The sequence below is a fragment of the Artibeus jamaicensis genome, unplaced genomic scaffold, assembly GCF_021234435.1.
Source record: "Artibeus jamaicensis isolate MK-2021 breed Jamaican fruit bat unplaced genomic scaffold, CSHL_Jam_final scaffold_916, whole genome shotgun sequence".
Classification (NCBI taxonomy): domain Eukaryota; kingdom Metazoa; phylum Chordata; class Mammalia; order Chiroptera; family Phyllostomidae; genus Artibeus; species Artibeus jamaicensis.
This window is the reverse complement of record NW_026522059.1, coordinates 35,266,852-35,290,678: the sequence shown is the minus strand read 5'-3', so window position 1 is coordinate 35,290,678 and position 23,827 is coordinate 35,266,852. Positions and strand designations below refer to the sequence as shown.

Sequence of the window (23,827 nt, the reverse complement as noted above, 5' to 3'; positions counted from 1 at the left end):
AATAAAGAAAGCTGTTGTTAGAGTTATTTCATTTCTACTTTGTATATCTCTATACTATTTGTTTTAGCTTATGAGATATTTTTGTTGATGCCTAAAAAAATAAGATAATCCAGAAATGATGCTAAATTGACCATAGCCAAAATGTATAGGTCTTAATGTTAGCCAGTAAAGTGAAATTTTCTGACTAAAACTACACGGATTGTGATTTACAGTGTATTTCTCTTCATGTCTAAAGCCATTTTTGACAATAAAGTTAGTTAAATTATTCTTCTAGTTTTCTGGCACCTAGCATTCTGAACAGAAGTCTCATTCAATGCCTTTCATTTCTACTAGCCTGAAGGAGAAGAGTCAATCGTGAAACAAAAGCAGCTCACCTATTTTAGTTGCACTGTAAATGTTTTCTATTGGAAACACAATTCCTAATCCATACAGCAGGACTTTCGCCAATGCTGGGATAAGCTGAGTCGTCGTTACTAAAATATTCACACAGTTCGTCCTATGAGAACAGAGAGAAAGTAAAAAGACTTGGAAAACAAATCTCCAGAATGAACCAGCATGAGCACAGCTCCTTTCGTCAGCAAAGGCACCTCAAAGTGTCTTGGGGAGCGCTTACCGGGAGTGAATGAGTGTGAGCGCTTTGAGGGCCAGTGTCAGCCAGGAGTCCGTCAGGGCTTCGATCTCAGCCCTCAGCTGCAGCCAGGCCTCCCTCTTGGCCGGACCGAGCAGACCTGTGGATTGAAAAGCACATGAACCTACTTCCTTCACAATGTGTCAGTTCAACTTTATAAATAAGAAATACTTCATGCTGCTACTACTATAACCCTCAAACCTTATAGTATACCAAATAATTTCTCACATATTAGCTTTCGTTTGGCAAATATTTAGTACTGCAGGAAGCATGTACTAAGCTTGCATTCCTAGCATGTTTTTTTTTTTTTTTTTGGTTATAGAAGTCATCTCTTCTTTTGAGGGGGGGCTAGTGGCACCCATTTCTCCAAGCACGGAGTTTGGACAGAGCCACCCTTCCCTCCGGCTCCCAGGGTGGGAAGATGACCATGGTGGCTTGGCCAGTGAAGGTCAGTCTTGGAACTGTTGCTGAATTCACTGGGAAAGATATTTCTCTACCCAAATGGGGGCACTAAACTGGCTGCTTAGAAACTTGGACATACCAGTGGTCATCTTTGCCACTTTTGGGGAGGGACCTAGAATGACTTCTAAAGGAAAAACTGGGCACGAGCTCTCTGCTGGCATTCATTTGAACACCTGGATTTAGCCACGCTGGAAGCAAACACCTTCCCTAAATTCTCATTAGTAAGCTAATATAGTCCCTTTTGTGCTAAAAAACACAAATGAAAATATTCAGACTCACACAAACATCTACTCAGTAGAAGGAGCTTTTTATAAGCCACCTCAAGTCATTTGAGCAAGAGCTGTTACCCCCACTTCATTGGAAGGACAACTGAATGTCAGAGGTCAAGAAATTTCCTCCAGGTCACACGCCTACTGGTCAGTTACAGAGCCAGGACTGGGCCAGACGTGCCCGGACAGCTGGCTCTCGGCTAATCTTCTTCTCACTAAATCACAGCTGGTCAGACAAAACTGCTCTAAAAATAGTTATTCTATCCAAAAAAAAAAAAAAAGCATGGCACAAAAGTGCGTGGTACTTTGAGAATTTTATCTAGGCTGTCTGAACTAACCCAGTGAGGTATTGGTGACAGTCACTTGCCTCCGACGTTGTTTTTGTAGGTGTTGTAGATCTCTTTTACGCGTCTGTAGCGGAAGGCCAACTTTCTCATCCAGTCTACACCGCCGCGCACACCCGTTGCCAAGCACAGATTAGCGCTGGTGGCTGCAGCAGGAAAGCCATCTGTTCCAAAGTTATATGTGCTATTTAGACGCAAGAAAAGCCCAAAATTAACCAAAGAGAGTTCATCTTAATTAGCTGAGCAATTACACCGTAAAATGGAATCAATCTCTTCACATTCCTACGGGCTCACCTGAGGTCTTGACCGTTATCATCTGAAGAGACATCATCTATATGAACTTGGTCACATTCCTAAAATGCAATCAAAATGCTACATGTCATTTTTCAAAAAGCATTTACATTTTTTTTTTAAAAAACCACAGACAGCTACTTAAAAACCCCTGCAACTTTAATTGGACTACTTTCCAACTATGTCAATCAGTAGGTGGCAGTCTTGTTAAATTGACATTTTTACCTACTTCAGGTCCTCTTTTAATATAAGAAACCAGCAATGTCATTAAAGACTACTGTTATTCAGCCTCAGAAAACAGATTTTTGTGTGTAGAAAGGAAAGTGATTGAAAACAATTAGCATATGTGTTCCATAAACCTCAGGTACCTGAAGACATCATGCTGCTCAAAGCTGATTCAGTCAATGCCCACACATAACTGAAACCAGACATTTTGGTAAATGGAACATGCTAGAAAAATTAAACCTGATGCTAACTGCCAATGAAATTATGACCTCTGATTGCTGTCGAGCCACACACCAACACAGCCTGAGGCCAGTGTGCTGAAGAGCCCAGGCAAAAAAATCTGTTACTGGTTTGCCATTGATTTGAGAGACGTGAGTTTTATTCTTTCTCTCTCAGCGTGTGCACACGCTTGCATGTATAGGAGGAAAAAGCACCGGAGACTTCAAATAAAAACAATCAAACCATGCCGTGTTTTTTATTTATTTATTTTTACTGGTTCACTATTATTGCACATTCATTTTTGAGCACTGGGTTTCTGAGTTTAGTGTAGAATAGTTATTTGAACAGACCAGATTTTTAAATCCCAAACCATGTGTGTATGTTGTTTGGGAGAGGAGGCTGTCATTGTGGGCTAACTCTGTACTGGACCAAGTTCATATTGGTGCACCTGTTGGCATACGAGTACCCCATATCTTCCCACTGGGCACCAAGCCCCTAGCGTGCACGACTGTGGAAAGAACCGATCTCAGACAACTCAGCAAAGCAGAATCCAACAAACATTTGTTGAAAAATGAAAGCACACTAATTTGGAGACAAACAAGGTTTCCAGCCCAGAAAAAAGTAACACATACTTGGCATGCTTTAATATTTCAGTCTTGATTCTTCTCTCTGCAGCCGAGCTCCAAATACCCTACTTACTTCCCTTCAAAGTTTCAAAAATATTATTAAAAGAATTTTCCAGGTACACCGTCCTACATTTTAAAAGGGTCTTCTGATTACAGGTCTGGTCATATTTCCTGTATAGTTCATTTTATGAAATCCAGCACTTAACATTCAATTGGCAACAAAGATGACATACACACAGCGCCCCAGTAACAAAAGGTGTATTTTTATGTTGCCGGTTCCTTCTGAACAAATTCTTTGCTCTCCATGGATTTGTGAGGAAGGGAGCAGGAGACAGAAGTGGAAAGAAACTCAAACCAGCTGTTGCTTAACAGAATTAAAACCCTGACCCCAACCTCTTCTCTAAAGCATCTATTTTCCAGGCAACCCGCTCCCAGCAAGCAGCAAGTTCTAGGGAGGAAAAGACTTTGACCTTGTAACCCTCCCCTGCTCTCCCAAGATCTATAACCTCAGATAAGAAAAAAGGAAAAGCCAGTCCAGGGGCTTTACATGTGCAAGGCGAGTTTCACATTTGAGGAACAGGTCATTTCTGAAAACACGTTTGGGAATTTCTCAGAGTTATCCATTTAATTGGGAAGATGAATGCTAGTTATAGTTGTTTTCCACAATGTACTTATTCTGGCTTTAAAGAGTTTTTAAATTATGCGTAGGAATTTCTGCCAGTTAATTAGTCAAAAATACAATTTTTTATGTTGTGGGTAAATAACTCTTTTAAGGGTGCCTGGTTAATGTACAAAAAAGTGTACTTCAAAAAGCCTCCCAAAGCAAACATGCAAAACAAACAAAAGCCACAGTGACTTTTCTCTCTTGGGAGAGAGAACAGAGCAGGAGGAAGTTGAGGGACTGCAAGAGGAAAAGAAACGTTAAAAAGAATTCATTTCAAGGAGTCAAAGTTGACCTGAAGTTCCTAGGTTGACGCTAGGCTTGGGGAGAATTCTTTGGAAATGTAGGGTGTTAAGAGGCTTTTCTCAAATGAAAGCCGTGTAAATCCCCATTACTAACAGAGAAGTCAGTTATCTAATAATGACTGTTAATGACTCCATTGTGTCTATTGTCCTCTCACATCCTGTGTTTGTTTTCTCCCGCAGGCTGGACGCAGACCCTGGGTCCCCAGCCTGAGGCCCCACTGGATGTATTGTTCAGTGTGTTGGTTAGTCCTCATTAAGTGTCAGTAGCTTTAGGCTTTTACCTGCAGATACCAAACTCATTTGATTTGATTAAAGCAAGGTTTGGTGTGTTGGCAACAAGAATATCTCCTTCTTTATCAGGAGGATTTTTGTAGAATGATTTTAATGACAATAGATGCAAAAATCAAGAGCATTTTTAAAGGGCCTCATTAGCACCCCAGGAATTTAAAAAACCCATTAAAATGTCTATGTCAAATGTGATTTTGCAATTGTTGCTCATTTCACTTAACAATAGAAAAAATACCATATTGCACAAATTTTGAATGGATAAAAAGTTACATACTGAAGATTCATTGCCTATAAATTTGTCTGAGTTTGCACATAATGGTATAGCTAGCTGTTTTGAGACATAAGCTGTGTGCATGGTTTTTGGAAAATTTTAAGGAGGACCTATAATATTACTAGCTTGATGCTCACATCAATTAAAAGGTTTAATTCCTCAAAAGACAAATGAAACGTTTTAACAGACGGAAATATTGCCAAGCAGAGCTGCGTAATGTGCGAACCGTGCTGGGTGTACTCTCTCTCAAGCTGGAAACCGCAGGCCCGTGCATTCCGACGCCCAGAAAACCTGTCTCCTCCCTGCCTCCCGCTCTGCAGAAGGCATCTTGTGCATCGCTTGTCTTCCTAGAGCCTAATTTTAGGTTTTTGTTTTTGCTTTCTGGACTTGGTTGTTTTTAGTTGCCAAATCGGTTTTAAATCCAAACATCAAATAGCTGAGGGAGGGGAGCAGAAGGGCTCGGCCCACTGAAACAACAACAACGGATCTCTAAGCCCCTCTGGAAGAATCCACAGACCCAGAGGACAAGAATGGAAGCTTCCCATATTTTCAGGTGCCAAAACATATCCCTAACACCCTGCTTTGGTGCTTAATAAACTGAGGGCAGAACGTAACAAAATTCCATGGGAAAAGAAGTTTCTATTCTCCAAAGACTGAATGTGCTGAAAATGCACTTTTGAAATAAACTTCCAAAAATTTCATGGTCAGGTTTTCAGGAGCTCAAGTCATCACTGAACCAGAGTCTTAGGACAGCGTTCATGGATGTGGGGGCCACCACGCCAGTACAGCCAGTTCAGCACATTTTATGCATTAACTGTCTGGTCGAGGTTTGAGATGCCCAAGGGACCCCTAACATGTATGGGTGCCTGGCCTGGAGTGTCACTTGGGCCAGACGTAGCAATTCCTTGGACTCCTGGTAGACTCTGCAGTCAATATTCATCCTAGTTGCCTAATGGGTGCTTCAGTTTAGAAAGGCTGTCATTTATTCATGTATCCGATGATTTATTAAGGGGCTACTATATTCTAGGTGTTGTTCTAGATGCTAAGGACATACCACGTAATAGAAAAAAAATCTTTCCAATTTTGGAATTAATATCCCAGACACTCCAAAACAAGAAAATATGCAAAATGTGCAATACACTAGATAGTGTTAAAATCTAAGGAGAAAAAAACACAGCAGGCAAGGGAAATATGCAATGCTGGGCAGGTGTCTGGGGAGAGCCTTGCTGGCCAAGAAAAGAACAAGTGCCAAGGAGCTGAGGCAGGGGCCTCTGGTGCTGGAGGAGGGGCAGGAGGGGAAGGGTTAAGCGGGCTGGCAGGTAACAGTAGGAGCTGGTTTGGAAGTTTCATTAAGTTATGAGTCCCGGCCCTCAGGGCACTTACAGTTTGGCTGAAAAGACATTTACTACACCATGATACATTACAGTGGTCTTAAAAGCTGCAGAACCCTTCCTGGGACCAAAGGGACATCCTCCCACTGAATGGCTGGCTTTATTGGTCCTACAGGGTGGCGGAGGTCTAAAAATCTGAAATGATGTTTTGTGAGATCAGGGAGGAACAGCAAGGCCTCCCGCTGATCCTTGTTGCTTTTGTGATGAAAGCAATCGAATAGAGAGAAATGGCGACTGCTATTACTGAAGCTGCAGTAACAAAGTACAGCTCTGTGGTCCCGGACTGTCAAAGCCAGACTCTACATTCAATGGCCATGGGGTGGGGTCAGGGAGGTACCTCTCATGGAGGAAGCTGTCCTCCTGGCAGGGAAATACAGTATTTTGCCGTGTATAATGCATGCTTTTCCCCCAAATTTTTAGGGGAAAATAAGGGTGCACATTATATAAGGGCAGGACTAAAACCACTGGGTGCACATTATACTCAGCAAAAATACACCCTGGGACAAAGAGATATGGAGGAGCTCTGGAATTCCTGACCCCCGAGAGCCCGCTGAGAGGGAAGGCTCTTAAAGACGGTCTCCTTTACTGCCCCCCCCCCAACATTATGGATATGAAAGCTAGTCCGGAACCAGGATGGGGGAAATGTTTTTTGTTAGGGGCCTTCCAAAGGGGTGTCAACAGGGGCAACATTTTTTGCTTATAGCTCTGTATCGAGTCAGCAGTAGAGAAATATATGCTTAATATTGTTATTCAGCCAATTTTCACATACAGCCACATAGCACAAATAGACCTTACAAGGGCTGGGCAGGGTTGTGATGGTCCTTCCTAGGAAAAGTTCACAACTAATCTCCCACCGAATTCAGATAGTGCTGAAGCATTCTGCCCGCTGATCCCATCCTGAGGCCGGGCCCTCCCCTTTCCAAAGTCCTAACGCGCCAGTGATACACCACCTGTCACTTTGTACCCCTTGATAATTCAGATTTGTTTTGTACACTTCTGTGGAGTTTCTGCACACTGCTATCTTTTTCACAGAGTCCTATTTTTGTGTGTGACATGTCAGTGATGAAAACAACAGTCTATAATGTTATAACTCATTTTACAGATAAGAAAAGTGGAGATGCAGAAAAGTTAAGTAAGGTGAGGTAAGTGCCGAGGCACTGGCCCTCTGACCCCCGATTCACTGTTTCTTCCCAGGCTCCCTTAACTTCACACAGAGTAGAGAGCTGCCCCATGCCATGTGGTGGCTGTGACCTAGGTCCTTTATGCCTTTTCAATTGTTTTGAGCTAAGGGCACTCCAGCTCCCACACATGTCCTCCCCTTTGTCTGCTCCACTCCTGCCTGTGCCCAGCATTTGTGACCTCGGCCCCTCCCCCAGCCTGGCACTCAGCTGAGCCCCTGGTCCTCCGGCAGAAGCCCCAACCCTTCCCCCTTAAGTGATCGGTATTTTGGAGGGAGCCCCATTGTGGTAATGGCGTCCCGGCCAGGGGTGGAGGGTACAGAGAGCGATTGAAGGCGGTGAGAATGTAGGTGTTCATGTGACTTTGACACAGTGAGTCCCAAAAAGGAGGCTTGAGGCCCAGGAGCAGGGATTTGGCACCATCATGGCACAGAGGTGCCGTGTTGAGCCCTAAGGTGCTACATGCAAACCCCCGCTCCTGGTGACAGACCCCTACAATCATCCTTCGGATAAACAACACAAACCAATCCACCAGCGCTTGCCCTTGCTGGGCCACCCTTTATATTCCACAGCCTGTGCCTCACAGGGGAGTAAAATAAATAAAGTCAGCAAGCTAAGGTTTCTACTGGCCCTCACTCCAGACGTCTAAGCACTCAGGGGATTGGGCTCGAAAATGCCCATGTGGATGGTGGGGGGAGACAGCCAACACGTTAAGCAGTGAACACCAGCTCTGGTGCTTGGAGCAGGAAGAAAGCCACATGGGCTGCAATCTCCCCGCCACAGAGCAAAGGCACGATCACTTTCGGAACTCTGGATGCACTGTTATTCTGCCTTTTTGGTCCCATCTGTCAGTGTTCTTGGCACAGCAACTCAAGCTGACCTTTTCCTGATCTGTCATCATCTCTGGCCTTCCAGGGCTGGGCCACAGACATGTCCTTTTGGACCAAACCCCAGGAATAACTTCAATTTTGTACTGGGCTCAGATGTAAAATATTAAGTTATGGCTGAATTTTGCTGCAAATATTTATTCTGTTTTGATACTGTACTGGTTGTACTTTTCCCCCAAGATGGTCACTTGTGCTGTAATTATATAAAAATACACCCTACCATTCACATCGGTTTAGGAAAATTAATAAAAAGAATTAAGACAGTCACAATGGGTCTTATTCTCTGTGCCAAGCACAGTGATGTAACAGCCGGCACGTCGAGGTGCTGTGCCCCTGAACACAACACCAGAAACATGACCTCCAAGCAAACTTGAAGGCTCTAAGAAGACTTTGAGGTCGGCTGCATATTATAAAATGGAACAATATGAAAATGTTACAAACACGCCTTGGGATAAGTTGAATTATACAAGCCTAAATTCTGCTGACCAAGGCTATATTTGTTCCATTTTCCAAATTTACCAGGAGAAAGTTAACACCCTTCTGCCAACTAATTGTTTCAATACCTTCTTTTACTAAGTAAAAATGGAAGGAAAAAATTGTCGCTAGAGAATGAGGTGTATCATTGTGTCTACATCAGTGTGTCTGCGGGGACCAGCTGGAGCTGGTCAGGGTGGAGGAAACCATGACGGGGCTCTGTCCCCTCCTGTCTGTCACCAAGCAATTGTATCCCCTGCTCTGAGCTCCCCACTGAACAATATAGATATGTGCTTGGTACCTTAGACATCTACAAGTTACTACAAATAATTTTTCCCTTTATTTCTAAACAAAAGAAATGGTTAATTAGACAGAATACAGGAGTATTTCTAGTACATTACAGACAAACACACCAATGTCCGAAAGCTTCGACAAGTGATCGGCAATGCTTCAAACAGGGAAAGGGCAGGGGAGACATCCCCCTGTGGATCTGTGGAAACTACTGTGTTTCTAACAAAAAATCTCAATTATACAGATGGCATCACAGGGCAACCAGGGTCTGAGTGACAGATATTTGAAGGGGGCAAATTTCCAAAGCAGCTTTTGGAAATAGCTCCCTAGATTCCCTAGATATTTTTCCAACTTCTTTGGAAAAATAAAGTAAAATGGGTCATCTCTAGAGATTCTCCATGATTCAGAAATTCTGTGTAGGGGGAAAAGGTGGTCAAGAAACAAGCCATTTTGATGGGAAAGAGGTGGAGAATCCTGCTTCAAATTCACTGATGATTAGATTCCATACGTCATTCTCTGTGGCTAAGAAATTCTGCCATGAGTTAGTGTATTTGCAGAAACCACGTTTTTATTTGCAGATTTCTCTCTGAGAAGCAGAGACTCTTTAGTCAATGACCCATGTGTTTACACTTACTGATGTGTAATATCATCATCACAACATGCTTTCGGAGGGTACCCTAGCCCTGACTCCCAAACAAACGTAACAGAGAGCTTTTACGTGGCTGTGCCCTGGTACCCACCATCATGACTAGCTGCAAGCCTGCCACAAGGCCAAGTGGAAAGGCAGAGAGTTCAATGTGCAGCCCCTCAGCTGTGGCGCTGGGTGGGCAGCTTGTCATGTCTGTAAGGGGCACACCTTGTGACCCAGTGATGGCCCTCACTTTCCTGCCACAATGCTTCCTTGCAGATTTCCCATGGCTAAGGCACGGGATGAACAATGGGAGGTTTAAAAATTTGCTTTATTACTTGTGACAATTTGGGGAAATGCAAGGTGATGAATTAAAATATACCCGGACAAATTTAAATTCCCACTCTATCTACTCAGCATAGCATTGGCACTAACACATATCCAGTCAACATTTAAACATCCCAATCTGTTTCCATAGCAACAGGATGCCACAACTATAGAAGCCAATGAGGGGCAGGATTTCAAATCTCAAAAACTGGTAAGTAATTTTAACATCTATTATTGTGATTTGGTAATGAGATGCAATTTGTGGAGACAAACACTGCTTTTAATTATTATTTCTTTCTTACAAAGAAGTATTTTTAATATATTTAATGTTATAATACTCTGTAGCAATTATCTAAACGAGAGAGCTATTTTACTAGAATTATGTTTATATTAGCTAGACCTAAGTCCTTGTACTCAAAACCCAAGATTTGAATGAGAGCAGTTTCAACAAAGGTAAGATATTAGCTATTTCAATACGATTCTGTTTAGATGAATGTCCATAAAACATTTTAAAAATAAAATCTTTACTGAAAGTACCCAAAGATGGCATATTAAGGAGAAAGATAGACTTAAGTGGTTAAGCTATGTATTCACCCATGCTCGAAGTTATGGTAAATATTTAAGATCACTAAAACTTTATAGGATGCTCAAGCTTATTACTAATCATAATTAAAGAAAAGATGAAAAGATGTTTTTAAACATTCTAGTATTTTTTTTATAATACTAATTCCTTTTACAAGGCACTCATTGAAAATAAGATGTCACGGTAATATCATTTTAGTGCATTGTTCAAGGAATTTCAAAGGAATTACATGAAGATGGTGCCTTCTTAGCAAGTAGCGCAGTGTTAATAAATACATGTCAGTTCCACTCTGCTTGGAGTTCCTTCTTTCTTACAATGAATACCTTCTTTACCACAAGATTATATTAAATATATTTGTCTTTATTCACACTCTCAACCCTAGGGTGAAGAAAAGAAAGCCTTACTAATGAAAGCCAGAAAGAATTGAAAATAAGCTTTTAAAACAAAATGAGCTTATTCAAAATGGTTAAGTGCTCTGTTTCCATAAGTATGGATTATTTTAATTGATAATTATGGCATATATTAAGTTTGATCTAATGATATGAACACTTATAAATTACTTTACTTTTAAAATAGTTAAATATACAGTGAATACCTGATATCTAATTCTACAAGATCCACTTTTATCATGTAAGATATGTTTAATGCACTAGCACAATTTATGGCAGTGTTTTCTAGACCCCTATCACACGCTATTATACACAAAAGGTTTAAACCCAAATGCCTAGCTTTATTTATGGTTCAGCTAATATAAGAAGATTTGTTTTTTTTATGAATTTGTATAGGAACCAGTGACAATGTTATAAACCTTTGAATAAAAACAGGACCATGCATTAGCGTTTGATAGTTTGTCAGATTGTAGTACACAACTTTATCATAAAAGTAACACGCATACTTTAAATTATATCATGTAACTTAAAGTAGTAAGAGGAAACATTAAAGGCTGGCTATATATAAAATAATTCAGAACTTCAAAAAAACCAACTCAGTACCTACATACTATAAATGTAGAGTCAGATCTACTCTTAAGAATAAGGCTTTGATTTACTGCTGAAGTGGTTTCTCCATTTTCAATGGGTTTGCTCATCATTTTGCAAACATAATTTGTCACTGGCAAGAGTGTTCTTTGTAACTCCTGTCACCATGCTCTTAGATCTATTATCCCTGCTGGGAGCATCTATGACAGAAGAATTTTTCATAGTGACACCAACTCTAGCCTTGCTGGGAATAATCACAGTCTCATAAAAATCATTCTTTTTATTGCAAACTTGCTTCCAGAAATATGGAAAAATACCCGACCTGGGAAACCTTTCATCCTCTTCTGCAGCCCCTTTCCTTTAACGCTCTTTTGAAGAGAATGAGTTGCGTGCTAATTTATTCACAAAGTGTTTAACTAGACGTTTCAATTTACACAGAATAGTTCTGTTTTGATCACATATAAAACAATGAACTGAAGCTATAATTTGGAATAGGTCATATTTTAAGAGAGGTTTTTTTTCTCTGGAGCAATTTTCAGTCTAAAATTAAATATTTGGAAAAAAAGTTCCAGTTCATGACCATTCCATGTCTATTGAATCATCTTTAACTGCACACCATATGTCAACAGAACTTTTAAAGAAATATTTAAATGTAATTGGCTTTTTAAGTGACTTTTTTTTTGCAGGAGTGGGAAGTGAGATTTGAAAGCTTGAAAGAGATCAGTTTATCAATTTTAGTTAACATATCATGCAGCTGGATGATTTTAAATAATAAAAACTAGCTTTTGTATAAAAAGAATGAGTGGCTCAGAATAATATCCTTAGTTACTAAGTTAATAAAAGTCTCCCAGCCCATTTCCTCTGCCATATAATTATTATTTTCTTGGGAGAGAAAAGTATGCAGAACCGGACATCGGTACTTAAAAAAAAAAGGTCCCCCTTGAGCTGCAGGAAGGTTCCATCATCACCTCCCCTCACTGTCTGCCCCTCATGGGGCAGAGAGGACCTCTGAGGGGGCCACTTCCGTACTTTAAAAGTTTCCTCCTTTTCCGAGTGTCAGTGGGTCTGAAATTCCAGCCCCTGAAATCATTCCTTTAGAATCTTCTTTGATAGGGCAAAGACTTCAGGTAACAAGACAGTAGTTAAGCTCCGCAACTTTGGTGTGAACTGTTCTGTATGATAAATTTCCTCTAGCACAGAAGCTGTGGTGTGGCCCCAGCTACTGGGTGTCAGGAGGGGAGGGGGAGGAGGAGGGGAGTCAGCAAGGAAAGCTAAGGAAAAAATTTGTCCACACTTACATTCTTACTCACTAGAAAGCTACCTCTTTTCCCATGATTTAATTTTTAAGGCAACAAATAATCATGTTTTGGTTATCTATTATTCAGAAAAAAATACTAAATTATGTGCCACAAACATAACACACACACACACACATATGATATATATAGATTATATATCATCTCTATATATGATATATATAGATGATATATATATGATATATATGATATATATGATATATATGATATATATAGATTATATATATATATAATCTATACAGGGCCCAGCACAAATAACACCTTTTTTATTACATAAAAAACTTTTATTACAAAATCATAAGCATGTAATTTTGTAACCTAACAACATCACACTCAAGCACAGCATATGACACTTTAGGTGAAATGTTCAAACTGCCAGCCATCTCATGCAAGACATTTATGTACCCTACAAACCACACTCAATGGCGTTACTTCTGTCAGATGCAGTACAGTATTAACTGTGGAGACACCTCTAGAAAATATATAGGGCACACATTGTGTATTCTTTCATTCATGGTCATGCATTCAACTAAAAACTGGCCACCCACTTACATACCAGGCACCCAACACCCAAAAATAAATGAGATATAGATATTTTCAGTAAGGCATAATTTATAAACATGGGGAAGAGCTGGAGAAAGAGAACAGGCGAGTGTCACTGTAATTTCTCACAAAGCTATGGGAATGGAAAACAGAATTCATCACGTGTCTAGTCTTCCCTTCCGTCCGACCTGGACATCACTGATTTAGATCCATCTTTCTCACAGAGGATTTTGCTCTACCAGGAAATACAATTTCCAACATCTGGAGTATAAGTTTCTTGGGGGCTGGTTATACACATCACTTCTGTTTCTGTCTATCTCTGCCCTTGAACCAGATGCTTTAGGAATATTATATTGGGCTTAATATACCACAATGCCATTAAGCATTCAAAAGCCTCCATTATGAGCCTTCATCTTGTCTATCTGGTGCCACACCGGTCTGTCTGTCCTGCACGCTCCATTGTACATGGCGTGCATCTGTGAGGCTGGTCTCAATCCGCCTGGCCTCTGCTTCCCTCCTTCATAAGATGATACGTTGTCTCCTGTTTGCTGGAATGCCTCTGTCTCCTTTTTGTCTGGTCAAGGTGATGTCCTCTGTTATACTTACATCGGTTTCTGTGTTAGGCCCTGGTGTATGCCTGTGACCCACTTTCTAAATAACAGCGACAGATATGGAGAAACTGCTAGGTGTCAGGCACAGTCCCAGGTATATCCAATGTTATTTCCAGTCCTCCCCGAAACTCCATATATATGGATAAAGAAATGAAGACACATATATGACTTTTGTATATCCCACCAGATAATAAACTGTGAAGGAAGAGAGATCTCTTCAGGTTTGTTTTTCTCCCTGTTTATTTTCTAAATAGGATTCTATTTTCTGCCTATTTATTTTCTATGTAGGCCAAGTACATAGATGATACTGAATGAAATCTTCCAGATAGTCTTATAGCCAGAATTTAGTTATGAAAGAACTGATGACCCAATCAAAAGTTAACTGATAATGTTACTGCATTATGTCACTGAAGTGTTAAATACTAGTTTTATAGAAATAAATGTATTTTGTCTGATTATAAAATGATACATACTCATGTAGAAAATTCATGCAAGACAGAAATATACATAAAGAAATATACTTCAATTGCACCCCTCAGCAGCAACCACTGTTAACATTCTTCTATCATCCTTCCTGTCCTCTTATTAAGTCACTTAATTATCCAAAGTTTCTCATGTTCTTCACAGAGCTTACATTTCAGTAGGGGATACACACCATGAGGGCGGGTAGCACCCAGACACATGTTTTGTAGCTACTTTCCCCTCCATTTAATATGTAATAAAGATATTTTTATATCAATTATGTGTATTATCTTTTAAATTGCTGTATACTATTCTAGTTTATACATGTTTCATATTTCTTTTAGCCGAGCAGAGGCTGACAGTTTCCAATGCTTCTTTGGACTGTTAACTTCAGTAGGGCAACAATTATCTGTGTTCCTTACAACTCTGTGTGAAGCGTCTGGAAAACCCCCCAGGTGCACGGCACAGCCACTGCTTAGTAGACGTTTCAGTGAATGACCAGTGATGCCCATGCTTGGACGTGTTGATGACGTTTAGTTATCGCCTGGGGCTACATGATATTTTCCTTAGATGATTTTTTTAACCCCTTAGACCTGTGAGCCTTATTCACAACATACCTTCTGCTTGCAGCTCTTCTCTGAAGCCCACCCCCCACTGCCAGTTGCTGTTAACCCTTCAGGGGCGGCCTCTGCGGCACCCTCCGCTGTCCGACGGCTCCTACTTAGTCTGCGCTTATGGCATTTTATGCTCCTGGAAAAGAGGATCGTCATCTTGTTTAGGAGATGACAATCCTCTAAAAACAGTTTTAAAAAACCCCTCTGTTTAATTGTCTCGATTTAAATAGAAAGTTAGAAAATTTTCTTGGTTTGGGGGAAAGCCCTTATCAATTTCCATAAGGCCTTGGCCAGTTATGAGGAGTGACTTCTGCTTTTGACCATTTGCATAGGTATGTGATTGTAAGTAGAACAAATTATTCATTTTTGCCACCTATGATTTAAATAACTTCCTATTTTTAAATAAATGCTATAAAGATTACTTTAAAAGACAAAATATTCTTATTTCACTACGCCTCTCCATATTCTTATTAGACACATGCTAAACAGGACATTTCAACTGTTAATTTTCCAAGCTACCCATTTTTGCGCTTACTAGAAACATCGTAGCTGCAAGTCCAGTAGGACTACATCGTGTTTAAGACAAACAATTCCCACCCATTGAAATGGATGACATCTCAGACATAAGAGGTCCCTTTAATTTTCCAACAAAGTGCCAATATAGGAATATAACTCTTAGTTAGTTACTTTTGAAGGAACAAAGGAATTTACAAAATAATGTTGGTCAACAGCATCCTCTCCACCTGCCTGGCCCTCCACATGCCTTATAAAGAAGTAGCCCCCAAACAGCAGCAAGGAGGACCCAGGATCTCGAAAGCTTTCCTTAGAAATGCTGCGAAGCTACTGAGCTGAGCTGAGCCCAGACAGAGGCTCCATTGTAGCTGCACGGAAACAGGAGACGTCTCTGGGGGCTGCAACTCAAACACATTGCAGGGAAGTTGAAGTTACAGGCTTTCTCTTGCACTAGTCAATTTGAAAAAAGAATTCCTTTCTTGACTGAGCAAACTTCCTATGGAGGTAACTGAATAAAATCTAACTTTACATAGTAGTGAGTCTCTCTTTCAGATTGAAGATTAGCTAGCACCTGTCAAAATCAAGAATCTAAATGAAAGATCTGTCATGTGTGACACCAAAAGGTCAATTTCACGGGATTTTAAAATAAACTGACAGCCACCCAGCCAACGCTGTGGAAGCTGCAGAGGCATTTCCATCCCCCATTCAACGGGAGGGGCAGGCGCTCCTGTTCTGCTAGGCTCCCCAGGTGGCAGGTGCTGGGCTGGGGCTCCAGACCCCTGCCATCTCCTGAGCACTTGCTGTCCCTGCGCCATCCCCGAAGCTGGTCAGGGTTGGCTGTGAGAAGCGCACGCATTAGAGGGCGGACTGCACTCCAGTTGCTCCTTCTCTGAAGTGCTCCTCCTTTGCTCAGACCACACCACCTCCCAGCAGCTTCACCCACAAACTAGAGAGACTATGGCAAAGCCAGGAAGACAGTTTCGTGGGCAGAATGATTTACCAGTTTGCTAGAAGGACCACTTTTGTTTCACATGAGTCATTGAATTTTCTGAATCCTAAATCTTCAATACACACTTAGATTCTGTGTTTCCAAGCAAAGATTTCACAAAGGGAGCCCTGCTCTGAGATCACTTTTCTTCTTCATTCAATACATTCTTCCTGGGAATTTTAACTATTATTTCTTGGGTGGTGGATTCAAGTTCAATTCTTTCTGAGCTTCAGACCAGCACGCACAACCGCTCGCTAGAGTCCACCTGCCTGTCTGACATGAACTTCAAATTCAACATCTCAAAACCCAATAGCACCTTCCTTCCAAGGCCGGCCAATTTTCCTGCTTTTTTAATTATTATTTTTAGTTTTTATTGTTACCTTATTGCTCAAGCCAGACACTAAGGCTCTTTCTTCCCTACCCACTGTTGACTGCATTCCCCCATCCTTCCAGAGGACTTTCTTAATGGCTGTCACATCTGCCCCTGCTCTCTATCCCCACGAACAAACCCTGGTGATTTCTCACTTAGATTATTGCCACCTCTGACTTCAAAATACAGCTCATCTCCACCCTTTTTAAAATTTGTTTTTAGAGAGAGGGGAAGGGAGGGAAAAAAGGAATGACAGAAACATTGATGTGAGAGAAACATCGATTGGTTGCCTCTTGCACATGCCCACATCATGACCAAACCCGCAACCCAGGCAGGTGCCCTGGCCAGGAATCAAACCTGTGACCTTTTGGTTTACAGGCCGACACTCAACCAACTGAGCCATGCTGGCCAAGGCCCATCTCCATTCGTTAAGGATTACCCCTGGCATTCAACATGAAACCCAACTTTCTTAGCCAAGTGGACAAAGCCATATGGTCTGGCTCCTCCCCCTTGCCTATCTCACAGCTGTTAGACACGGGCTCTGTGCCTTATAGCTACTCAAACTCTTCCTGAATGTCACACACTCTCGTGCCACTTCATTAGGAAGTCATTTCTCTGACATTCTCAGTCCTGTCTCCTCTTCTCCACTAGGGTCAGCCGCCTGCCTTTAGAGCCACTGCAGTCCCATGCGTCTCCATCACCGTGGTGGCTCACGTGCGGGGACATAACGCTCTTCTGCTTCTCTGTGCCCCCCTGGCAGTGGGGCCCTGGAGGGTAGTGGGTATATTTCACCTCCTCCATGCCGAGCACAGTGTCCGGAATGGAGCACATGAGCACATTCACAGCACAGGAGGTCGTCTCTGTCATGTGGGGCCTACTAGGATGATATTTTTGTTCATTCAACTACAGAAATTTTTTAAAAATTAATTTGAGAGAGGAAGAGAAGGAGGCAGGGAGGGAAGGATAGAGAGAAAGAATGAATGAAACATTGATATGAAGAGGAACATTGATGATTTGTCTCCTGTGTGTGACTCAACCAGGGATTGAACCCACAACCTAGGTATGCGCCCTGACCAGAAATATAACCTACAACCTTTTGGTATATGGGATGATGAGCCAACCAACTGAGCCACCTGGCCAGGGCCAACGACAGGAATTTGTAATCACATGTCTGTCTGTCCACTATCTGTCTGTCTGCCTGCTTGTGCATCTGTTTACCTGTCTATCTGCCTCCCAACATTTCAGAGCAAATCTTAGGTTGCTTGAATAACTGTTGTTCATGAGACATGGTGAGAAGAGAGATTTCAAAGAACCCAAAGAGAACACACTGGTTCTGGGCCTGGGTGTGTCCCAGCAGTGTGTGCCACCACCGAGGTGCTGCTGCCTCCTCTGTGTCGCTACCGAGGAACAGCTGTGGTGTGAGCAGCTGGAGCAGTTCAGGCAGGGACATCTGTGGCAGGAAGCCCCTGTACCACCTGAGCTACTTCCCTTCCCATGTGTAACCTGGAGATGGTAAGACTGAGCTCACAGTGCTGGCGGAGACTCAAAGTTGATGCTTCCCTCCCCCTTTAAAAAAAAAAAGATTTATTTTGAGAGAGAGAGAGAGGAAGGGAGAGAGAAAAACATCAATGTGTGGTTGCCTCTCACCTGCCCCCTACTGGAGACCTGGCCTGCAACCCAGGCCTGTGCCCTGACTGGGAATCGAGCCCATAATACTTTTATTTGCAGGCTGGTGCTCAATGCACTGAACCACCCCAGCCAGAGCTCAAAGCTGATGCTTTTTGACTGATGCAAGAATTGCTTCCCTAAAGCCCACTGCCTTCCTGCCTCCTGATTCACCAGGGGAGCAGCAGCCTGGGCCAGTCCATGAAGGGGCCGGCCACCTGGACTGCATCCAGGGAGGGGCCCTGCTCCACGCTGCACATACCACCAGCAAAGTCCATGAGCCCTCCTTCAAAACATGGGCTGGAACTGGACAAACTTCTCAGCACAACCAGAGAAAAAGTGTGTCTTTCTAACACAAAGCCAACATCCTTGTTTCCTATGAAGGGACAGCATCAAGTGATGGGAGCCAGATCTGGGAGCTCTTACCCAACAGTAAACCTCCCCTCATGAAAGTGGGAGGGTGTGAGTGAGGGAAGAGCAAGAGGCGCACTCTGTGAAGTACCTGGAACCATCTGTACTTGCAAACTGAACACACAGTTTTATTGTTTCTGCTGTGGTTTCCCTTGGAATTCGCCATGGTAATTTGCGCAGCAAACCCCTTATTGTCTCCTACCCTTCATCCCCCGACCCCTCCCCAAGTCACCCTTCTTCTTTGTCTGCAGCGCTGCCCAGTGCTCTGCACCAGAAGACCCTCCATCCACAGTGATGGCGGCACAGACTGCTCACTGCCTCCCGAGCACACGCTAGTTCTCTGCACTGAGCGGATATGAATGTACGGAGTCCTCGCAGTGACCCTATCGGGGGTTGCTTCTATCATTTAATCTCACAGACAGGAAATCGATGCACTGAGGGGCCCCTCTTGAATGAATGAATTCATGAGTTTAGTCTGGTACTTCTGGAACTATAAGATAAGAAACCACATACATGTAGGGCTTTGAGTCAAGTTAGAATAGTTGAATCATAATTCCATTCCATCATTTCCTAATTATAAGGAATAGTAACTGTAGAAAATAAAGACATAAAGAAAACAGTTTAGTTATTGGCAGTGTTACTGCACTACCCAGAGATAAATCTTTATTATATGAACTATTTATTTTTGTAACATTTTAATGGAGAACACCTTTTATCTTCTTTTTTTGATCATATAGTTTTTAACTTTAAACTTGAACTACACTGTACATTATTTTATATCATACCTCTTCCATGTGCACTGTCTTTTGATATTAAGGATTTTAAAAGTATGACTTAAAAAAGGATAATATCAAAATGTAACAACATGGACAATTTCAATTGTTCTTGAGATTGTGATTAATCATTTAGTTTTGAAAAGTTAACATGTGCAAATTATGAAAACAGTAGTGTCATGGGAGACTACTAATTTGGAAAATTTAGGAGGCATTATATGGAAACATATGAGAGACTCTGTGTACCGAATCTGGTGTTAAGAACTTAGGATTCAAGTGGACCAGTCAAGGTCTCCATCCTCGAGGGCCTGCCTGGTGGGTGGACGTAGAGGGGCAGAAGGAAAGTCACAGCAGAGCATGTACGGCAAGTATTTTTACTGGGAGAATGGTCCCCTCTTACCACTACCGGATCCCTCCGCCCGCCTGGCCTGCGCCGGGGAGTCTGCCTTCCTTCGCTACAGAGCAGCCCGGTAACTCGTTTCGGGCTCCCGCCCCCTGTTGCCACACAAGCACTTCACTCCTGCAGTCTTGCCCTATGCGCCAACCACACATCTTTTCTTTTCCACCCAGCCATCCCACTGGCATCCAGCTGTGGCTTAAACGCTTGCAGTTTAAAGTTGAAAGACCCTGCCTTGATTCCATGACGGCCTCTATGTACCACCCAGGTCTTCCCATTGTCACTGTGGAAGCTCTCTTCCATCCATTAGAACTGGGCTATGTCCTCCTATTTCATGGAAATGGTATTTTTCGGGGTCATTAACAACCTGCATACTTCCCAAATCTTCAAGTCGCTTGTCTGTCGTCATCTCACTCAGCTCCAGCAGCAGGTGACACCACAGTGCCATCCCCTAGCTCTTGAAACGCTATTTTCTAGGTGTCACCCATTCCACCTATTTCACTGTCCGTTCCTCACCCGTCTCTGGAAGCTCTTCTTTCTCAGTCCTATGTCTAATTGTCAGAGTGTCTAACGCTCCACCTGAGTCCCCTGTCCCTTCATGTGATGCTCCTCAGTGTCACACCTTCATGACTCCCAAAACCGTATCTTCGGATTTGCGCTGCCCTGAGATCCAAACACATATGTACGTGATCTCTTGACTTGGAGGTGACAAACACATTTCAAACTTGACCTGCTCTGAGCAGAGTGCCTGGGTACACTAGGACACCACCCCTCTACCTCAGCACCCCAGGCCCACTCTTCCTCATTTGAGATAATGTGACCGCCCTCTGGTTGCTCAGGTCAAAACCCGGCGGCCACTCCTGATTCCACTTTCCTCTTTCTCCCGCATCCTGTCCATTAGCAAATCCTCCCATCAAATCACACTTAAACCCTGTGACTTCTCAACTGCCACAGCCTCAGCCCAGAGCTCCCTGGCTGGCAGCAGCAGTCCCCTCGTCAGTCTCACTGGTTCCACTCTTGCTCCATTCCGCACATCATAACCACACTGATCTTTTAAAGGTGTGGACACTATTGTGTCCTTGCTTCAGACTCACCAGTGGTTTCCTACTGCAGTTAGGCAAAACAAAAAACAAAAAAAAAACCCCAACCTCTTTACTACAGTCTATAAGGCTCTGCGGATCCAGACCCTGTTACTCCCCCCGCCACTCACTCTGTCCCAGCCACACTGATTTTACTTAAAATATTTCCTGAAGGAGCAAAAATGCATTCAGGGCCTTTGACTTGCCGTGCCCCTTCCAGAGTGCTTTTCTCCACCCTTCAGCTACCTCCTTCCCAACTTCCGGTTTCTTCACAAAGGCCCTCTCCTTGGAAACGCCTTTCTGAACATCCCAGCTAAACGCACTCCACTCCAACCATGTCTCACCCACTACTGTTTGATTTTGCTCAGAGCCCTTACCACTACCTGAAACTATTTTATTCAGTGTTTATTTCTTAGTTCTCTTTCAGAGTGCTAACTCCATAAGTAAACTTGACCAAGTTATTGTTCTATACTCAGAAACTGGAGCCATGCCTAGCGCTTGATAGTTACTCAATAAGTGTTTATTGACTACTGAAGGACAAGTGCAACAGATATAATGAGATTAAAAACACTATGGGAATCTGAGTGTTGGAGCAGCACAGAGAAAGAGCATTTATGCCCTACCATCCACACTGGCAACTTTTTCATATAATTATCTACAGTTATTTTTTTATATGTTGTGGATGCTAAAATCAGGATCATATAGGATGACTTATTTTGTAGAATGTTTATTTTTCAACTTGAAGTTATATCATGGTAACTCTTAAAAGTATGTTTCCCCCAATTAAAAAATATTCCATAATTTTGAAAAATATTAATAAAATTTATTTTTTAGCAAAGTATTAGGTTCAAAGCAAAATTGGGCAGAAATAGAGATTTCTCATGTCTGCCGGCCCTCCAACACCCATACCCTGTCCTATGACCAACATCTCACACCAGAGTGGATGCATTTGTAAAAGTCAATGAAGCTGTGTTGACACATCAATATCTCCCAAAGTCCACAGTTAGGGTTTGCTCCTGGTGCTGTCCATTCTGTGGGTTTTGGCAGATGGGTAGTGACACACACAGAGCACCATTATAGCATCATACAGAGTAGTTTTGCTGCCCCAAAAATCCTGTGCTTCTTGTCTTACCCATCCCTCCCTGCCATCCCTGGCAACCACTGATGTTTTTACTGCAGCCATAGTTTTACCTTTCTCAGAATGTCAAATAATTGGGGTCATAGATTATGTAGCCTTTTCAGGTAATATGCCATAAATTTTAACATGAAGGTTACACTGGAATTGTATAGTCTATTTTGAAGCTTGAAATGAACAATGAGCCCTGGCCAGTGTAGCTCAGTGGATTGAGCACGGGCCTGCGAACCAGACAATCGCGGTTCGATTCCCGGTCAGGGCACATTCCTGGGTTGCAGGCCAGTTCCCTGCAGGCCAATTCCCAGCAGGGGATGCACGAAAGGCAACCATACATTGATGTTTCTCTCCCTCTCTCCTTCCCTTTCCCTCTAAAGATAAATAAATAAATAAATAAATAAAAAAAAAGAAATGAACAATGAATATTTTCCTCAATTGATTGTTTTAATTTTCAGTGAAGATGTATTATAATATATTTCATTATTAATTTATTTGGGGTATTTAAAATATTCCTATATTTTAATGGTAAAAATCACCTTTTGGAAGATACACTGTGGGCTTGAGTGAACACCTAGAAGGTGCTGGACCTGAGTCAGAATCTGCCACTCAAGAGCTGTGAGACCTTAGACAAGTTTTGTTTCAAAGCTTCGCTTGGCTCCTCCAAAAAAAGGAGAAAATAATGGTGATTTTATCACAGAAATATTGGGGGATGTTTCTATGATGTATGTATCATAGACGTGGATGTGGAACTATGCATTTAGACCCCTTAGGACAAGTGTTCAGTGAATGCTTATTACTCTAGTATCAATTATCTGCCTGCAAGTCTCTTTTCTAGAGTATCAGCTAAAAGTAGACTTATTCAGTAAAAGGATCAGCACAATTGTTTAGCACTTAAACCCGCAACCTTTTGATGTGTGGGATGAGGCTCCAACCCACCGACCTACCCAGAGAGGGCCAGAGGGCTCTTGATTTTTAAATTTAATTCTATAATCCTTCACTTTTCTTAAGCCTATCATATATTCTAAAACTATTGCAATAGATTCATTTTAGTGCCCTGTGTATATCAAATCTGCAAAAAAGAGTAATTTTAACCTCTTTCATTAATTGTAGTTTATTCCTTATTTCACTGCCCTAAACTCTTAGAACAAAGGTGAATAATAGAGCTGACAGAGGGCATTTTAGTTTTGTTTCCATTTCTATGATAATATGCCTCCATTATTTTATTGTTAAGAACAATGCTGCCTGTTGGTGTTAGGTAAATATCTTTTATTATAAGTTATATACTTTGACTCAACTTTCTGATGAACATCAGAATTAATGACATCTTTGAATATATTTTTATATTTCTATTTTTTACTTCAGATAAAACAAAGATGACAGAATTTTGTGAAAAATAATGAAGAAATAAGATGAACACTTAAATGTGAACACTTATTGTGAACACTTAGCAATGACAATAGATAAAATATGGGCATTGCCTCTTTTTGGCCATCAGTTACAATACAGTTAAAATCAATACACACTTATGATGTCTAATAATAATTTGTTTGCTTGAAAACCTTATTTTGCCCCCTAAACTGAGGATTTTGATGTTATTTTTGTTAACTAGAAAAAAAATGAACAAGGCC

The 23,827-nt window shown here is 41.8% G+C and overlaps 1 protein-coding gene across 4 annotated transcripts in view; it reads right to left on the bottom strand.

Annotated features, from left to right (window-relative positions):
* EYA1 (EYA transcriptional coactivator and phosphatase 1) overlaps positions 1-23,827 on the bottom strand; it is a 291,109-nt gene that overhangs the window by 21,507 nt on the left and 245,775 nt on the right. For all 4 annotated transcript variants that reach the window (XM_053660794.1, XM_053660795.1, XM_037140382.2 and 1 more), the window contains 4 exons: positions 1,998-2,056; positions 1,727-1,887; positions 614-728; positions 375-496 (listed from right to left, as the gene is read on the bottom strand). In XM_053660794.1, the coding sequence (XP_053516769.1) occupies positions 375-496; positions 614-728; positions 1,727-1,887; positions 1,998-2,056 (457 nt within the window). The remainder of the gene's footprint in view (positions 1-374; positions 497-613; positions 729-1,726; positions 1,888-1,997; positions 2,057-23,827) is intronic.